Below are 19,824 nucleotides of genomic sequence, written 5' to 3' on the forward strand. Positions count from 1 at the left end.
TGCCGTCTCCCTCCCTTCCACTTAGCCATACTTCCTATAATGCTCCCCCTACCCTAACCCAGAATTCATATCTTTCTCTAGTTTCTCTCCGAACTCCCCTCATATCCGTTGCGAGCTCATCTTGTCCATGAGACCACCTCCTGCTCCCTCAATCATATTCCCACTAAACTGCTGATCATCCAGCTTCCCCTCCTGGTCCCCATGTTAGCCGATATTGTAAACAGTTCTCTCTCTTCAGGTGTTGTCCCTCTCTCCTTTAAATCTGCTGTCATCACTGCTCTCCTCAAAAAATCAACCCTTGACCCCACTGCCCTTGCAAACTACCACCCTATCTCCAACCTCCCTTTCCTCTCCAAAGTCCTTGAACGTGTTGTTGCCTCCCAAATCCATTCCCACCTTTGCCAGAACTCCATGTTTGAATCCCTCCAATCAGGTTTCCGCCCTGCTACAGTACCAAAACATCTCTCATCAAAGTCACAAGTAATACCCTATGTGACTGTGACAAAGGTAAACTTTCCCTCCCCATCCTTGACCACACTATCTCCTCCAATGCCTCTCCACTCTCGTCCAGCTGGGTACTGCTCTCACCTGGTTCCATTCTGATGTATCTAATCCTGGCCAGGGAATCATCTATAATGACTTCTCTTCCTGCTCCCACACTGTTATCTTTGGTGTCCCCCAAGGATCTATCCTTGGCTCCTCCTATTTCTCATCTACATGCTGCTCCTCAGCGACATCATTCGAAAGCGCAGCATCAGTTTTCACATGTATGCTGGCAACACTCACCCCTACCTCACCATTACTGCTCTTGACTCCTCCTCTGCTAAACTATCAGACAACTTACCCAACATCCAGTACTGGATAAACAGAAATTTCCTCCAATAAATATTGGGAAGACTGAAGCCATTGTTTCAATTCTCGCAGCAAACTCTGTTCCCTAGCTACCGACTCCATCCCTCTCCCTGGCAACAGTCTGAGATTAAGCCAGTCTGTTCACAAGCTTGGTGTCACATTTGACCCCGAGATGAGCTTCTAACCTCAAATTTGTGCCATCATTAAGACTGCCCATTTCCACCCCTCCGTAACATTGTCCAACTTCCCCCTGCCTCAGCTCAACTGCTGCTGAAACCTTATTCATGCATTTTTTTTACCTCTAGACTTGACTATTCCAACACACTCCTGGCTGGTCTCATACATTCTACTCTCCATAAACTTGAGGTCATCCAAAACTCTGCTGTCCGTGTCTTAACTCGCACCAAGTTCCATTTCCCTATCACCCCTGTGCTCACTGACCTACACTGGCTGTGATTTTAAAATCCTCATCCTTGTTTTCAAATCCCTCCATGGCCTCGCCCCTCCCTGTTCCTGTAATCTTGAGCCCTACGACCCTCCGAGGTATCTCTGCTCCTCTAATTCTGAGCTCTCGAGCATCCCCGCTTTTAATCACACCACCCATTGGCTGCCACACCCTCAGTTACCTGCACCCCGGAATATCCTCCCAACATCTCTCTGCCTCTCTACCTCGCTTTCCTTCTTTAAAACCTACCTCTTTGACCAAGCTTTTAGTCATCTGACCTAATATCTCCTTTTGTGGCTCAGTGCCAAATTTTGTTTTATAATGCTCCTGTGAACCCTAACCTTGGGGCGGTTTGTTACATTAAAGGCGCTATATAAGTTGTTGTTGTTGTCCATCAAGATGAATGGTTTTGTTGACAAAATTTCCACCTGTAAAATAATTTTGACAATCATTTTCAAACTGTCAACCTTTCTTCACAGGAGTTTAGATGAAATCCATCCAAGTCGACGGTCTCGTTCTCCCACCCGATACCAAGATGCCTCTCGCAGTCCATTCGAGCGCAGGACCAGGGACATTGACAGTCATTACATATATGAAAGAGACAGGTACAGTGTTCAGCAAAATTACTCAATTCTCCTGTTGTTTCTGTTTGGTATCTCAACACAAACTTTCTATGTAAATTTCTTTGTGTTATTTGGTGTTTGAAAATCATTCAACTGATCTCAACCTCCACTTCTGCAATAATATTTTGAAAAATGATTAGGTTTTCAAATACATGAATCATTTAGTAGCTGAATTCTGTAATGGCCATTTCACCTCTGAACTTTGGTCTCAGTTTGTTGTAAGTTCCAATACACCATCTGATGTAGTCTCCCATTCCCCACTACCCTGCATTCTAAACATTTTAACTTAAGACTCAACAGAAATGGCCAAGCATCTGCTGGGATATAATGGTGAGTTAAATGCACTTGCCGTTATGACTGGAAGAAAACACAGCAATTTATTGTGAGCAAGAGATAAGGCGTGAGTTGTGAACTGCAATAAATCGCTGGACAATTTGCGCCACTTCACCACGAGCCTCCTGAAAATGGGAGCTCACCGTCAACATCCCTGAGTGCTTCAGCACCAAGATCCCAGTGCCCTATTGAACTCAGACTTTGAGAGATGATTAAGTGATGGAATACCCGAATCATTTGAAGCTTATCAACTTGCACTTTCAGCAATTTCTGGCATATTTGATCTGAAGGGACACGAGCTGTCCCAATCCAGTAAATACTGGGCCCAGCTCCACACACTGGGAGCTGTCCCAATCCAGTAAATACTGGGCCCAGCTCCACACACTGGGAGCTGCTCCACTCCAGTAAATACTGGGCCCAGCTCCACACACTGGGAGCTGCTCCACTCCAGTAAATACTGGGCCCAGCTCCACACACTGGGAGCTGCTCCACTCCAGTAAATACTGGGCCCAGCTCCACACACTGGGAGCTGCTCCACTCCAGTAAATACTGGGCCCAGCTCCACACACTAGGAGCTGTCCCAATCCAGTAAATACTGGGCCCAGCTCCACACACTGGGAGCTGTCCCAATCCAGTAAATACTGGGCCCAGCTCCACACACTGGGAGCTGCCCCACTTCAGTAAATACTGGGCCCAGCTCCACACACTGGGAGCTGCTCCACTCCAGTAAATACTGGGCCCAGCTCCACACACTGGGAGCTGTCCCAATCCAGTAAATACTGGGCCCAGCTCCACACACTGGGAGCTGTCCCAATCCAGTAAATACTGGGCCCAGCTCCACACACTGGGAGCTGCTCCACTCCAGTAAATACTGGGCCCAGCTCCACACACTAGGAGCTGTCCCAATCCAGTAAATACTGGGCCCAGCTCCACACACTGGGAGCTGCTCCACTCCAGTAAATACTGGGCCCAGCTCCACACACTGGGAGCTGCTCCACTCCAGTAAATACTGGGCCCAGCTCCACACACTGGGAGCTGCTCCACTCCAGTAAATACTGGGCCCAGCTCCACACACTGGGAGCTGCTCCACTCCAGTAAATACTGGGCCCAGCTCCACACACTGGGAGCTGCTCCACTCCAGTAAATACTGGGCCCAGCTCCACACACTAGGAGCTGCTCCACTCCAGTAAATACTGGGCCCAGCTCCACACACTGGGAGCTGCTCCACTCCAGTAAATACTGGGCCCAGCTCCACACACTAGGAGCTGCTCCACTCCAGTAAATACTGGGCCCAGCTCCACACACTGGGAGCTGCTCCACTCCAGTAAATACTGGGCCCAGCTCCACACACTGGGAGCTGCTCCACTCCAGTAAATACTGGGCCCAGCTCCACACACTGGGAGCTGCTCCACTCCAGTAAATACTGGGCCCAGCTCCACACACTGGGAGCTGCTCCACTCCAGTAAATACTGGGCCCAGCTCCACACACTGGGAGCTGCTCCACTCCAGTAAATACTGGGCCCAGCTCCACACACTGGGAGCTGCTCCACTCCAGTAAATACTGGGCCCAGCTCCACACACTGGGAGCTGCTCCACTCCAGTAAATACTGGGCCCAGCTCCACACACTGGGAGCTGCTCCACTCCAGTAAATACTGGGCCCAGCTCCACACACTGGGAGCTGCTCCACTCCAGTAAATACTGGGCCCAGCTCCACACACTGGGAGCTGCTCCACTCCAGTAAATACTGGGCCCAGCTCCACACACTGGGAGCTGCTCCACTCCAGTAAATACTGGGCCCAGCTCCACACACTGGGAGCTGCTCCACTCCAGTAAATACTGGGCCCAGCTCCACACACTGGGAGCTGCTCCACTCCAGTAAATACTGGGCCCAGCTCCACACACTGGGAGCTGCTCCACTCCAGTAAATACTGGGCCCAGCTCCACACACTGGGAGCTGCTCCACTCCAGTAAATACTGGGCCCAGCTCCACACACTGGGAGCTGCTCCACTCCAGTAAATACTGGGCCCAGCTCCACACACTGGGAGCTGCTCCACTCCAGTAAATACTGGGCCCAGCTCCACACACTGGGAGCTGCTCCACTCCAGTAAATACTGGGCCCAGCTCCACACACTGGGAGCTGCTCCACTCCAGTAAATACTGGGCCCAGCTCCACACACTGGGAGCTGCTCCACTCCAGTAAATACTGGGCCCAGCTCCACACACTGGGAGCTGCTCCACTCCAGTAAATACTGGGCCCAGCTCCACACACTAGGAGCTGCTCCACTCCAGTAAATACTGGGCCCAGCTCCACACACTGGGAGCTGCTCCACTCCAGTAAATACTGGGCCCAGCTCCACACACTGGGAGCTGCTCCACTCCAGTAAATACTGGGCCCAGCTCCACACACTAGGAGCTGCTCCACTCCAGTAAATACTGGGCCCAGCTCCACACACTGGGAGCTGCTCCACTCCAGTAAATACTGGGCCCAGCTCCACACACTGGGAGCTGCTCCACTCCAGTAAATACTGGGCCCAGCTCCACACACTGGGACCTGCCCCACTCCAGTAATTACTGGGCCCATCAGATGGCCCTTGGTGAATTACAAAGCTTTGCATGTCCTATCACTGGCATTGCTATGTGGTGCTATACCGTGGCTTCAGCAGAGCTATTGCCAGGCTGCTCTGTTCCTTGCTCTGCCTTCTGAGGTGCTCACAGTCAGTGATCTTTTGGTGTTGGAGCCCATGAGGGCCCTGCCAAAGATTTCTCCATCTGCATCTAAAGAGGCAGCATGTCGGGTACTGGGTGTGCTGTGGCAATGGGTGAGACCGGCTGACACTTGGGAAGAGTGCACACTTTCATTTCCCTTATTAGCCTCCTCCCTTCTCTGGGCCAATGGCACATCCATGCCTCCTCTCTGGTGGAAAACAGCTTGGAGGAAATCAGTCATGCTTTTGAAGCCTATACCTCAACTATCTACCAGCATGTGGATGTCGCCGGTAAATATGTTGGCATTCAGAGTTTGCAAGGCCACCGTCTGAACTCAGTGCACTGTGATTGAACTTCCAAAGAGGCAGACAGACTCTCAAGGGAAGACTGTGGGCTGAATTTTATGGATCCCCCCGCCGAGTCAGGCTAGGAGGTCGGCGGGGGGTGGTGGGGGGGTGCGGTCCATAGAATTGCATTGGGAGGCAGGGGGTGGAAGGCCCAATGCTTTCCTGTCACTACGCAATTTTGTTGCAGGCAGGATAGGCCGAAGATGGCCTTCCTGCCCAGAAGCCACTTGCGGCCCTTAAGTGGCTGCTAACAGGTCTCTTAAGAGCCTCTTGCCCCCTCCACTGGCATTAAGCCAGCAACAGGTGGGGCCTGCGCCACACGGGGAGGTCACCCAGTAAAACAAGGTGACCTCCCTGATGACTTGGGAGGGCCCTCCACCGTGGGCAATCACAGTGGGCTCCCACCAGCAATCATACCACCTCCCTGGACCCCCCTCCCCCTATACTGAAAGCACACCCTCCCCCGCGCCCCCCCCCCCCCACACCGTTCGCTGGGGCATGCTGGACTGGCCCTGGTGACCCCGCCTCACTTACCTGATGATTGGGTCTCCAGCACTGGGCCTGTTTCTCAGTGGTGGTGCCGATACTTTTGAGCTGTTGGCCTTACTGTTAATTGCCCAGATGCCGTAAAATCGCGCCAGGGTGGCGGGGGCTGCGAATGGCCATGGCAGGATTCCCACTGTCATTTCAGCTCACGCGTGGAGCCCCGCTGGTGCCACAAATTTCAGCCCGATATCTTTGAAAGGGTCTATGACACCACAACACAAATTGGCATAGGGCAAATAAGATTAGAGAAATGAATGCGTGGCTCAAACATTCATGTGGTAGTAGTGGGTTCCAGTTTGTGGGGCACTGGCACCAGTGCTGGGGAAAGTGGGGGCTGTACCTTTGGGACGGACTTCACCTGAACCGGTGCTGGGACCAGTGATCTAGCGAACTGCATAACTAGGGAAGTAGAGAGGATTTTAAACTAAATAGTGGGGGCAAGGGATCAAATTTGAGAAGATTTGGTAAATCAAAGAGTAGAGACAAGGCAAGAAGGAAATGTATTAATATGGCACATGATAGACCGTGACAAGAAGGGACAGTGAGTACAAATCTGAGTAAATCAGCAGATAAGGCTAGAGGTTACAAAAATAATAAAAGGACAAAAGGCTCTGTATCTGAATGCACGTAGCATTCGAAACAAAACAGATGAAACTGCAACTAGAAATAAATAAGTACAATCTGATAGCCATTACAGAGACATGGCTGCAGGATGACAGATTGGGACCTGACTATTGAAGGGTACATGGCATTTTTAGGAAGGACAGGAAGTTAGAAAAATGTGGAGGGGTGGCTCTGTTAATTAATGATGGTATTAACGCAATAGAGAGGAATGACCTAACTTCAGGAAACCAGGATGTAGAAGCGGTTTAGGTAGAGATGAGAAATGATAAAGGCAAGAAGTCACTTGTGGGAGTGGTGTACAGGCCGCCTAACAGTAAACGCACAGTAGGATAGGGTATAAAGGAGGAAATAATGGCAGTTTGTCAGAAAAATATGGCAATAATCATGGAGAATTTAATCTACATATAGACTGGAAAAACCACATGAACAAAGGTAGCCTAGATGAGGAGGTCAGAGAATATTTTTGGGATAGTTTCTTAGAACAGCACATTCTAGAGCCAACCAGAAAGCAGGCTATACTAGACCTGGTATTGTGCAAGGAGATAGGATTAATTAACAACCTCATAGTGAGGGTGCCCCTAGGCAGCAGCGATCATAATATGATTGAATTTTACATTCAGTTTGAGGGAGAGAAGAGTGGATACTTTAAAAAGGGCAATTATGAGGGCATGAAAGCAGAGCTAGCAAAAGTGAACTGGCAAAGTAGGTTAAGGGATAGGTCAATAGAGATGCAGTGGCAGACCTTTGAGGGAATATGTCAGAACACAAAGAATAGATACATTCTAATGAGAAAGAAAAATTCCAAGGGGAGGACCCGTTATCCGTGGTTAACTGAAAATGTTAAAGATAATATCAAAATTAAAGAAAAAGCATATAATTGCACAAAGATGGGAGGCAGTTCAGAAGACAGGACAGAATATAAAAAACAGCAAACAATGACTGAAAGATTAATAAGGAGGGAAAATTAGAGTATGAGAAAAAGCTAGCTAGAGATATAAAACAAATAGTTAGAGTTTCCATAGATATTTTAAAAAGAAAAGAGTTAACTAAGTGAGTGTTGGTCCTATAGAAAGAGAGTCTGGGGAATTAATAAGGGAAAATAGGAGATGGCAGATGAATTGAACAGGTATTTTGCATCAGTCTTCACTATAGAGGATACAAGTAACATCCCAGAAATAGCTGTAAATCAGGAAATGGAAGGGAGGGAGGAACTCAAGAAAATTACAATCACCAGGGAAGTGGTACTGAGCAAATTGTTAGAGCTGCAGGCTGACAAGTCCCCGGGTCCTGATGGACTTCATCCTAGGATCTGAAAAGAAGTGGCTAATGAGATAGTTGGTGCATTGGTTTTAATTTTCCAAAATTCTTTTGATTCTGTGAAGGTTCCATTAGATTGGAAAGTAGTGAATGTAACTCTTTTTATTCAAAAAGGGAGGGAGACAGAAAGCAGGAAACTGCAGGCCAGTTAGCTTAACATCTGTCTTAGGGAAAATGTTAGAAGCTATTAAAGAGGTTAAAGCAGGGCATTTAGAAAAATTCAAGGTAATCAGGCAGAGTCAACATGGTTTTATGAAAGGAAAATCATGTTTAATCAGTGTATTGCTAGATAGGAAAGTAAGTTGTGAAGAGGACATAAGGAGGGTACAAAGGGATATAGACTGGTTCACTGTGTGGGGCAAAGATATGGCAAATGGAATATAATGTGGGAAAATGTGCAATTGTCCACTTTGGCAGGAAGAATAAAAAAGAAGCATATTATCTGAATGGTGAGAGATTGTAGAGCTCTGAAATGTAGAGGGATCTGGGTGTCCTCGTGCATGAACTGCAAAAGGTTAGTATGCAGGTTCAGCACATAATCAGGAAAGCTAATAGAATGTTATTGTTTATTGTGAGGGGAATTGAAAACAAAAGTAGGGAGGTTATGCTTCAGTTATACCGGGCATTGGTGAGACCACATCTGGAGTACTGTGTACAATATTGGTCTCCTTATTTAAGGAAGGATGTAAATGCATTGGAAGCAGTTCAGAGAAGATTTACCAGACTAATACCTGGAATGGGCAAGTTGTCTTATGAGGAAAGGTTGGACAGGCTAGGCTTGTATCCGCTGGAGTTTATAAGAGTAAGAGGCGACTTGCTTGAAACTTGATCCTGAGGGGTCTTGACAGGGTGGATGGGGAAAGGATGTTTCCCCTTGTGGGAGAATCTAGAACTAGGGGTCACTGTTTAAAAATAAGGGATTGCCCATTTAAGACAGAGATGAGGAATAATTTTTCTCTCAGGCAGTGGAAGCAGAGTCTTTGAATATTTTTAAGGCAGAGGTAGGTAGATTCTTTATAAGCAAGGGGTGAAAGGTTATTGGGGGTAAAGAGGAATGTGGAGTTGAGGTTACAATCTGATGAGCCATCATCTTGTTGAATGGCAGAGCAGGCTCGAGGGGCTGAGTGGCCTCCTCCGGCTCTTAATTCGTATGTTTGTATATATGTACAACTGTTTGAACTGGACTGCTCTGTCCTCTGTGCCATTGTGGAAAGTATGGTTCACAGGACTGGGACTGCCAGTAGAAGATAGAAGGCCCAGGATATAGCCTGGAACCATAAAGACATATATACAGGAGGCGGTCATTCAGCCCCACGAGCCTGCTCCACCATTCAATTAGAACATGCCTAAACGCTTAGATGATTTCAAAAGGAAATCAGGCAAGTACCTGAGAGAAAAGGGAATAGAAAGATTTGCTGAAAGGCTGAACTGCACTGGAGGCAATGGGGGGAGATTGGTGTGGAGTCCAAGAAAATGATTAAAGAAAAGGATCTCAAATGTTGCAATCTCAGGATTACTCCCTAGTGATTGTAGATAGTACAGGTAAATACGTGACTGGAGAAGTGGTACAGGAGGGAAGGATGCAGATTCTTGGGGCCTTGGGACTGGCTCTGGGGGAGGAACAGCTGGACAAGATGGACGGGTCGAACCTGAACAGAACTGGAACCAATGTTCGTGCTGCAAGGTTCACAAGTACATTTGGGGAGGATTTAAACTAATTTGGCTGTGGGGGTTGGGGAGGGGGTGGGGGATGGTGGGGGAGGGAATCAGAACATAGCAAAAATAGCAGTAAAGATTGGGAAGATCCTAAATTCTTCAGGGACCAGTTTGAGGAAAATAGCAAAAGTGAAGGAGCTATTAAATTGTGTGTTTGTCAGTGTAATTAACAAGGTCGGGGAGTTGCAGTCACAAATTGCTACATGGGATTATGATGTGGTTAAATTAACAGAGACATGGCTCAAACAAGGTCAGGAATGGGTTCTTAATATTCCTGCTTATCAAGTGTTCAGGAATGATAGAGAAGGAAATAGAGCAGTGGGTGTGGCTGTATTAGTTCAGGATAATGTTACAGAGGAGAGGGTGTGACCGTACTGATTCAGGATAATGTTACAGAGGAGAGGGTGTGACCGTATTGGTTCAGGATAATGTTACAGAGGAGAGGGTGTGACCGTATTGGTTCAGGATAATGTTACAGAGGAGAGGGTGTGATCGTATTGGTTCAGGATAATGTTACAGAGGAGAGGGTGTGACCGTATTGGTCCAGGATAATGTTACAGAGGAGAGGGTGTGACCGTACTGGTTCAGGATAATGTTACAGAGGAGAGGGTGTGACCGTATTGGTTAAGGATAATGTTACAGAGGAGAGGGTGTGACCATATTGGTTCAGGATAATGTTACAGAGGAGAGGGTGTGACCGTATTGGTTCAGGATAATGTTACAGAGGAGAGGGTGTGACCGTACTGGTTCAGGATAATGTTACAGAGGAGAGGGTGTGACCGTATTGGTTCAGGATAATGTTACAGAGGAGAGGGTGTGACCGTATTGGTTCAGGATAATGTTACAGAGGAGAGGGTGTGATCGTATTGGTTCAGGATAATGTTACAGAGGAGAGGGTGTGACCGTATTGGTTCAGGATAATGTTACAGAGGAGAGGGTGTGATCGTATTGGTTCAGGATAATGTTACAGAGGAGAGGGTGTGACCGTATTGGTCCAGGATAATGTTATAGAGGAGAGGGTGTGGCCGTATTGGTTCAGGATAATGTTACAGAGGAGAGGGTGTGATCGTATTGGTTCAGGATAATGTTACAGAGGAGAGGGTGTGACCGTATTGGTTCAGGATAATGTTACAGAGGAGAGGGTGTGACCGTATTGGTCCAGGATAATGTTATAGAGGAGAGGGTGTGGCCGTATTGGTTCAGGATAATGTTACAGAGGAGAGGGTGTGATCGTATTGGTTCAGGATAATGTTACAGAGGAGAGGGTGTGACCGTATTGGTTCAGGATAATGTTACAGAGGAGAGGGTGTGACCGTATTGGTTCAGGATAATGTTACAGAGGAGAGGGTGTGACCGTATTGGTTCAGGATAATGTTACAGAGGAGAGGGTGTGACCGTACTGATTCAGGATAATGTTACAGAGGAGAGGATGTGACCGTATTGGCTCAGGATAATGTTACAGAGGAGAGGGTGTGACCGTACTGATTCAGGATAATGTTACAGAGGAGAGGGTGTGACCATATTGGTTCAGGATAATGTTACAGAGGAGAGGGTGTGATCGTATTGGTTCAGGATAATGTTACAGAGGAGAGGGTGTGACCGTATTGGTTCAGGATAATGTTACAGAGGAGAGGGTGTGACCGTATTGGTTCAGGATAATGTTATAGAGGAGAGGGTGTGACCGTATTGGTTCAGGATAATGTTACAGAGGAGAGGGTGTGACCGTACTGATTCAGGATAATGTTACAGAGGAGAGGGTGTGACCGTACTGATTCAGGATAATGTTACAGAGGAGAGAGTGTGACCGTACTGATTCAGGATAATGTTACAGAGGAGAGGGTGTGACCGTACTGATTCAGGATAATGTTACAGAGGAGAGGGTGTGACCGTATTGGCTCAGGATAATGTTACAGAGGAGAGGGTGTGACCGTATTGGTTCAGGATAATGTTACAGAGGAGAGGGTGTGACCGTACTGGTTCAGGATAATGTTACAGAGGAGAGGGTGTGACCGTATTGGTTCAGGATAATGTTACAGAGGAGAGGGTGTGACCATATTGGTTCAGGATAATGTTACAGAGGAGAGGGTGTGACCGTATTGGTTCAGGATAATGTTACAGAGGAGAGGGTGTGACCGTACTGGTTCAGGATAATGTTACAGAGGAGAGGGTGTGACCGTATTGGTTCAGGATAATGTTACAGAGGAGAGGGTGTGATCGTATTGGTTCAGGATAATGTTACAGAGGAGAGGGTGTGACCGTATTGGTTCAGGATAATGTTACAGAGGAGAGGGTGTGATCGTATTGGTTCAGGATAATGTTACAGAGGAGAGGGTGTGACCGTATTGGTTCAGGATAATGTTACAGAGGAGAGGGTGTGATCGTATTGGTTCAGGATAATGTTACAGAGGAGAGGGTGTGACCGTATTGGTCCAGGATAATGTTACAGAGGAGAGGGTGTGACCGTATTGGTTCAGGATAATGTTACAGAGGAGAGGGTGTGACCATATTGGTTCAGGATAATGTTACAGAGGAGAGGGTGTGACCGTATTGGTTCAGGATAATGTTACAGAGGAGAGGGTGTGACCGTACTGGTTCAGGATAATGTTACAGAGGAGAGGGTGTGACCGTATTGGTTCAGGATAATGTTACAGAGGAGAGGGTGTGATCGTATTGGTTCAGGATAATGTTACAGAGGAGAGGGTGTGACCGTATTGGTTCAGGATAATGTTACAGAGGAGAGGGTGTGATCGTATTGGTTCAGGATAATGTTACAGAGGAGAGGGTGTGACCGTATTGGTCCAGGATAATGTTATAGAGGAGAGGGTGTGGCCGTATTGGTTCAGGATAATGTTACAGAGGAGAGGGTGTGATCGTATTGGTTCAGGATAATGTTACAGAGGAGAGGGTGTGACCGTATTGGTTCAGGATAATGTTACAGAGGAGAGGGTGTGACCGTATTGGTTCAGGATAATGTTATAGAGGAGAGGGTGTGACCGTACTGATTCAGGATAATGTTACAGAGGAGAGGGTGTGACCGTACTGATTCAGGATAATGTTACAGAGGAGAGGGTGTGACCGTACTGATTCAGGATAATGTTACAGAGGAGAGGGTGTGACCATATTGGTTCAGGATAATGTTACAGAGGAGAGGGTGTGATCGTATTGGTTCAGGATAATGTTACAGAGGAGAGGGTGTGACCGTATTGGTTCAGGATAATGTTACAGAGGAGAGAGTGTGACCGTACTGATTCAGGATAATGTTACAGAGGAGAGGGTGTGACCGTACTGATTCAGGATAATGTTACAGAGGAGAGGGTGTGACCGTATTGGCTCAGGATAATGTTACAGAGGAGAGGGTGTGACCGTATTGGTTCAGGATAATGTTACAGAGGAGAGGGTGTGACCGTACTGGTTCAGGATAATGTTACAGAGGAGAGGGTGTGACCGTATTGATTCAGGATAATGTTACAGAGGAGAGGGTGTGACCATATTGGTTCAGGATAATGTTACAGAGGAGAGGGTGTGACCGTATTGGTTCAGGATAATGTTACAGAGGAGAGGGTGTGACCGTACTGGTTCAGGATAATGTTACAGAGGAGAGGGTGTGACCGTATTGGTTCAGGATAATGTTACAGAGGAGAGGGTGTGATCGTATTGGTTCAGGATAATGTTACAGAGGAGAGGGTGTGACCGTATTGGTTCAGGATAATGTTACAGAGGAGAGGGTGTGATCGTATTGGTTCAGGATAATGTTACAGAGGAGAGGGTGTGACCGTATTGGTCCAGGATAATGTTATAGAGGAGAGGGTGTGGCCGTATTGGTTCAGGATAATGTTACAGAGGAGAGGGTGTGATCGTATTGGTTCAGGATAATGTTACAGAGGAGAGGGTGTGGCCGTACTGATTCAGGATAATGTTACAGAGGAGAGGGTGTGACCGTACTGATTCAGGATAATGTTACAGAGGAGAGGGTGTGACCGTATTGGTTCAGGATAATGTTACAGAGGAGAGGGTGTGACCGTATTGGTTCAGGATAATGTTATAGAGGAGAGGGTGTGGCCGTATTGGTTCAGGATAATGTTACAGAGGAGAGGGTGTGGCCGTATTGGTTCAGGATAATGTTACAGAGGAGAGGGTGTGGCTGTACTGGTTCAGGATAATGTTACAGAGGAGAGGGTGTGACCGTATTGGTTCAGGATAATGTTACATAGGAGAGGGTGTGACCGTATTGGTTCAGGATAATGTTATAGAGGAGAGGGTGTGACCGTATTGGTTCAGGATGATGTTACAGAGGAGAGGGTGTGACCGTATTGGTTCAGGATAATGTTACAGAGGAGAGGGTGTGACCGTATTGGTTCAGGATAATGTTACAGAGGAGAGGGTGTGACCGTATTGGTTCAGGATAATGTTACAGAGGAGAGGGTGTGACCGTATTGGTTCAGGATAATGTTACAGAGGAGAGGGTGTGACCGTATTGTTTGAGGATAATGTTACAGAGGAGAGGGTGTGACCGTATTGGTTCAGGATAATGTTACAGAGGAGAGGGTGTGACCGTATTGGTTCAGGATAATGTTACAGAGGAGAGGGTGTGACCGTATTGGTTCAGGATAATGTTACAGAGGAGAGGGTGTGACCGTATTGGTTCAGGATAATGTTACAGAGGAGAGGGTGTGACCGTATTGGTTCAGGATAATGTTACAGAGGAGAGGGTGTGACCGTATTGGTTCAGGATAATGTTACAGAGGAGAGGGTGTGACCGTATTGTTTGAGGATAATGTTACAGTTCTAAATAGAAAGGATTTATGTTATTTATAGATACAGCACTGAAACAGGCCCTTTGGCCCACCGAGTCTGTGCCAACCAACAACCACCCATTTTCTACTAATCCTACATTAACCCCATATTCGCTACCACATCCTCTACCATCTACCTCCACTCGGGGCAATTTATAATGGCCAATTGACCTATCAACCTGCAAGTTTTTGGAGGTGGGAGGAAACCGGAGCTCCCAGCAGAAACCCACGCAGACACAGGGAGAACTTTCAAACTCCGCACAGGCAGTACCCAAAACTAAACCCGGGTCGCTGGAGTTGTGAGGCTGCAGTGCTAACCACTGTGCCACTGTGGATGATCTTGGGACTGAATCCATTTGGCTTGATTTGAGGAACAGAGGGGAATCTGTTACATTGCTGGGAGTTTTTAAATAGCTCCAATCAGTGGGAAGGAGATAGTTGAGCAAATTTATTGGCAAATTTCAACGGCATGCAACTCAAATAGAGTAGTAATCGTTAGGAGACATTATCACCCTAATATTGACTGAGAAAAACATAGTACTTAGGGTAGGGAAGTAGAGGAATTTCCAATATGTGAACAGGTGACCTTGCTCGATCAATATGTCTCCAGTCCAATGAAGAAGGAAGCAGTGTTGGATCTGGTTCTGGGAAAGGAAATAGGGTAATGGAGTGTGTTACAACAGGGGCGATCATCTAGCTAACAGTGACTACAACATAATTCAGTTTAGAATAATTATGGAAACAGACCAAAAAATATCAGAGGTAAAAATGATCAACTGGGGAAGAGCTAATTTCAGTGATTTATGAAGGAAACAAGCACAAAGATTGAAAAAGATGATGAGGGTAAAGCAGTAACTGGGCAATGGAGGACATACAGCTGAGAGATCGTGCAGGTGCAAACTCTGCAAATTCCTCTGTCGGGAAAAGGTAGAGCATCTACCATTCCTGGTAGGAAGAACAGAAAAAGAAAATATTTTTAAATGGTGAAAAATTATTACAAGTTGGTGTTGAGGGGAATTTGGGCGTCCTTGTACTGTGAAACACAGAAAGCTCACATGCAGGTACAGCAACCATTAGGAAAGCAAATTACATGTCTACCTTTATTGCAAGGGTGTTGGAGGGTGAGAGTAAGGAAGTCTTTCTGCAAAAGTACAGTTCTTTGGTGAGACCACACCTGGAGCACTGTGTACTGTTTTGGTCTCCATCCCGAAGGAAGGATATACTTACCTTAGAGTGGGTACAATGAAGGTTCACTAGACTGATTCCTGGGATGAAAGGGTTGTCTGATGAGGAGAGATTGAGTAAAATGGGTCTCTATGTTCTGGAATTTAGGAAAATGAGAGATGATCACATTGAAACATAGAGGATGCTGAAAGGGCTTAACAGAGTATATGCTGAGATAAAGCCTGGCTTGGGTATAAAATTAAAACCCGACCCGGACTCGAGTCTTTTAATTTTTTTAAATGCCCGACCCTACGCCGAAAATAACAAACATATTTTTGAAACAGAAAAAGATCATAGACTAAAACAAAAACAATACGAAACAAAACAGTACAGTCCAGCCCGACCCAACCCGAGCCTGAATGCTGGACGCCGAATACAGACCTGACCCGAGCCGAACCCGACACATGTAGTGGGGTTTGGTTAGGTTCGAGTTGGGTAGCCAGACTTTATGCAGAGAGGCTGTTTCCCTTGGCTGAAGAGTCTAGATCTTGGGGACAGAGTCTCAGGATAACCATTTAAGGATTGAGATTTGGTGAAATTTCTTCACTCAGAGGATTGTGAATCTTTGGAATTCCCTCCCTCAGAGCTGTGGATGTTCAATCATTGAGTATATGATAGATTTTTGGACTCTAAGGGAATCAAGGGAATTGGGATAGGATGGAGTCAAAGATCAGCCATGATCTTATTGAATGGCAGAGCAGGCTTGAGTGGCCGAATGGCCTACTCCTGCTCCTGTTTCTTAAGTTCTTACATAAATCTGTGCTCTTCCATCTCTAAAGCCAGTATGTCCTTCCTGAGGTGCAGTGCCCAGAACTGAAAACAGTTACTCCAGATGGAGTCTAACCAGAGCTTTATCCAGCTGCAATGTAACTTCCGTCCCTTTGTATTCCAGCTCTCTTGAGACAAAGGCCAACATTCCATTATCCTTTTTAATTATTGTTTTATCTGTCCACTAATGTTTAGTGATTTCTGTACTTGGACCCCGAAATCTTTCTACTCATCCACAGTTTCTAGCTTTGCACCATTTACAAGATATTCTGATCTATTTTTCTTACATCCAAAGTGGATGACCTCACACTTTCCCACATTGAGATCCATCTGCCACGGTTTGCCCACCCACTTAATCCATCAGTGTCCCTTCGTAGCTTTGTATCTACACTTGTTACTGTGCAAAGTGTCGTCAGAAAATTTAGATATATGTCTTTCTGTTCCTTCATCCAAGTCATTTATAAATATAGTGAAAATCTGTGGTCCCACGACAGATCCCTGAGGATCATCTTGTCGAACACCTTCTGGAAGTCAATATAAGTAACATGCTTAGACACTCCTTTATCTATGACATCAGTTACCTCCTCAAAAAAATCACAACTTGCCCTTCAAAAATCCATGCTGGCTCTCTCTGATCAGCTCGTATTTGTCCAAATGCTTAGTCACTGTCCCTAAAAACAGATTTCAATATCTTCATCACAACTGAGGATAAACTAATGGAGACATGACTTCTTAATTTATCTCTCCTATCCTCAAATAGTCGAGTAATGTTGCTGCCATGCACAGTTGCTGCTGAGTAATATCCTTTAAATTGATGGCCCCTCTGTCCAGCTGAGCACAGCTTGGTGCCTTCTGATGAAGATTCTTCACAGCTGTCTCAGCCACCTCTCTCTCCTTGTACTTACTTATGTCATGTGATTCACCAGGTGACACCTACCTAGCTCTCTAAGAGGACACAGTGAAGCTCATATCTGCATTCCTGCCTGCAATGCATGTGTCCTGTAATGGTGTGACCTCAGCTGGAGTGAGCTTCTTTGAGGAACCCTTGTCGTCTCTGGGACTCAATATCATCGCATGATGGCACTGGAGGAGAGAGGAGGTGGATAAGCTTTAGACATGGAAATTTACAAATGTTGAAATACACATGATTGAAGTGATCATATTTGACAAAGTGCTTCAGTCAACTTAAAGATGACTTTGTATAGGAGATGTGGGTCGGAGAGATTAATGCTTTCACCTTGCTGCAATGCACTATCAATCTCACCATCTCCAATACACATTCTTCTTTGGCCTCCTTATCTCGAGAGACAATGGGTAAGCGCCTGGAGGTGGTCAGTGGTGTGTGGAGCAGCGCCTGGAGTGGCTATAAAGGCCAATTCTAGAGTGACAGGCACTTCCACAGGTGCTGCAGAAAAATGTGATACACATAGGGCGGCCAATATGTCGCTTATCTCCAAAGTCAGGTAATCGCTGCCGAATAAAGCTCCATGGCCTGGGACTATGCAGCTCCAGCCCTCACTCTCTCCCTAGCATGCTGTGCTCTCTTCTTCTGCAGGGGGGCACAACAGATCTATGAGTGGCAGTAAGGCACTTGCGCATCCAATGGAGGCAGTGCTTTCGGTGAGGGTGACAATCAGGCAAATGCATCATGAATGCCACTGGTATGCATTTGAGGAATGTGTTAACAGTGCCATTTGAGGACATATGCTGAGGATTGAGGAAGATCACTGTGGTATCAGAATACATGGCAGTTGTGAATGGAGTAAGCGGGAGGTGAGGATGTGCAGTGAATCAGAATGATGGGTGCTGCTGACAGTGACTTAGATGTGAGGAGTGATGTGACTGGAGTAGGCTTGACTAGACAAGAGTGAGAGGTACACAGTAGCATGTCGGTGAATCTGCAACTTTGCTCACCTTTCCTGACCTGGTTAGATCTTTAATCACTTCCTGCACTGAATCCAGGTGTTCATGTTCACACTCCTGCTGCTCAGTTCCTGGTCCACTTCCAGACAAATTTCCATATTTGTGTCTGCCAGTTTCTGTTTCCCATTGCTGGGAAAGAGGACATCCTTCCTGGCCCTTAATGCACCCATCAGAGCATCTAGAGATGATCCACTGAACTTGGGTGCGACTTTTGCTTTCTTGACAGAAAATGTTCCTCCGTTTACACCTTTGAATACCTCATTGTCTATCTCCAAACATCCTCCTCCATTGCATCCGTGAACTGGGTCTTTTAGTAGCAGAGGTGAAATTGCGTCCTGTGAGTCTGCATTACTCCCACTCATGCACCTTGAAGACACAAAACCAGAAAGTAAAATGATAAGACATCCCAGTTGGAATTAAACATCCTTTCATATCTCACAATGTTGTACATTCATCACACCCAGTGCTCTGTCTGGTTTTCGCATTATTATCAGGCCCAAGGAGCTTCACTGTTCTTTTAAATGGAACTTAATACTTTAAAAAATGCATTTACTCCAGTGAATTTTAAAGATAAAAGAGTCAAAATAGTATATTTCCATGCCTCAGCAATGTGCCAATCTAAAATCAAATCTGAAGTGTTTATTCTGAAGACGGCAGTAGGCTACAGCTATGAAAAGTTCAAGGACACAAAGACAGCAAATTTATACTTGGCAGATGGCAGGAATGAAGGGTCAAACAGTAGAATTTAATTGACTGCACAGTGGCGCAGTGGTTAGCACCGCAGCCTCACAGCTCCAGGGACCCGGGTTCGATTCTGGGTACTGCCTGTGCGGAGTTTGCAAGTTCTCCCTGTGTCTGCGTGGGTTTCCTCCGGGTGCTCCGGTTTCCTCCCACATGCCAAAGACTTGCAGGTTGATAGGTTAATTGGCCATTATAAATTGCCCCTAGTATAGGTAGGTGGTAGGGAAATATATAGGGACAGGTGGGGATGTGGTAGGAATATGGGCTTAGTGTAGGATTAGTATAAATGGGTGGTTGATGGTCGGCACAGACTCGGTGGGCCGAAGGGCCTGTTTCAGTGCTGTATCTCTAAACTAAACTAAACAAATAATTGGCTGATTGGAATTTTTCATAACATTTATTTATTTCATTGAAATTGAAAGGTAAATGAATTCCTTATTCATGGAATTACACATTTCCTCGTGATGGGAATCTCATCATGGCCACGTAATTTGAAGCATTCCATTTAGTTTTGCATCAATGTCAGATTTTATGAACTTGGGTCATTCGAATACTGTTTTGTGAACATTTTAGAATGATATGTTAGTTTCTGTAGCTTGTGATGTTAAAAAGTTGCTTTCTGGATGTGCAAACTATCAGGTAGGTCGTACGGGATAGAAGGTGATGTAATGCATTTATGCAATGAGAAAGGACTTACTGGAAATCAACCCCAATGTCACGCAGAGTTCAGGGAGAAGAGCTGCTGAACTATTACATAATCTTCAATGTTATAAAGGATGATTCTCTCTACTTAATGGTTCTGCTAGTACCTGTGGAACATGCTTTACAACAGCTGGTCAGAGAAAATAACCAGCTAACTCTACC

At 46.2% G+C, this 19,824-nt stretch overlaps 1 protein-coding gene across 20 annotated transcripts in view; it reads left to right on the plus strand.

Annotated features, from left to right (window-relative positions):
• LOC137353703 (regulating synaptic membrane exocytosis protein 3-like) overlaps positions 1 to 19,824 on the plus strand; it is a 1,492,914-nt gene that overhangs the window by 1,152,346 nt on the left and 320,744 nt on the right. For all 20 annotated transcript variants that reach the window (XM_068020069.1, XM_068020075.1, XM_068020096.1 and 17 more), the window contains one exon: positions 1,777 to 1,902. In XM_068020069.1, the coding sequence (XP_067876170.1) occupies positions 1,777 to 1,902 (126 nt within the window). The remainder of the gene's footprint in view (positions 1 to 1,776; positions 1,903 to 19,824) is intronic.

Source organism: Heterodontus francisci, chromosome 3, assembly GCF_036365525.1.
Source record: "Heterodontus francisci isolate sHetFra1 chromosome 3, sHetFra1.hap1, whole genome shotgun sequence".
Classification (NCBI taxonomy): domain Eukaryota; kingdom Metazoa; phylum Chordata; class Chondrichthyes; order Heterodontiformes; family Heterodontidae; genus Heterodontus; species Heterodontus francisci.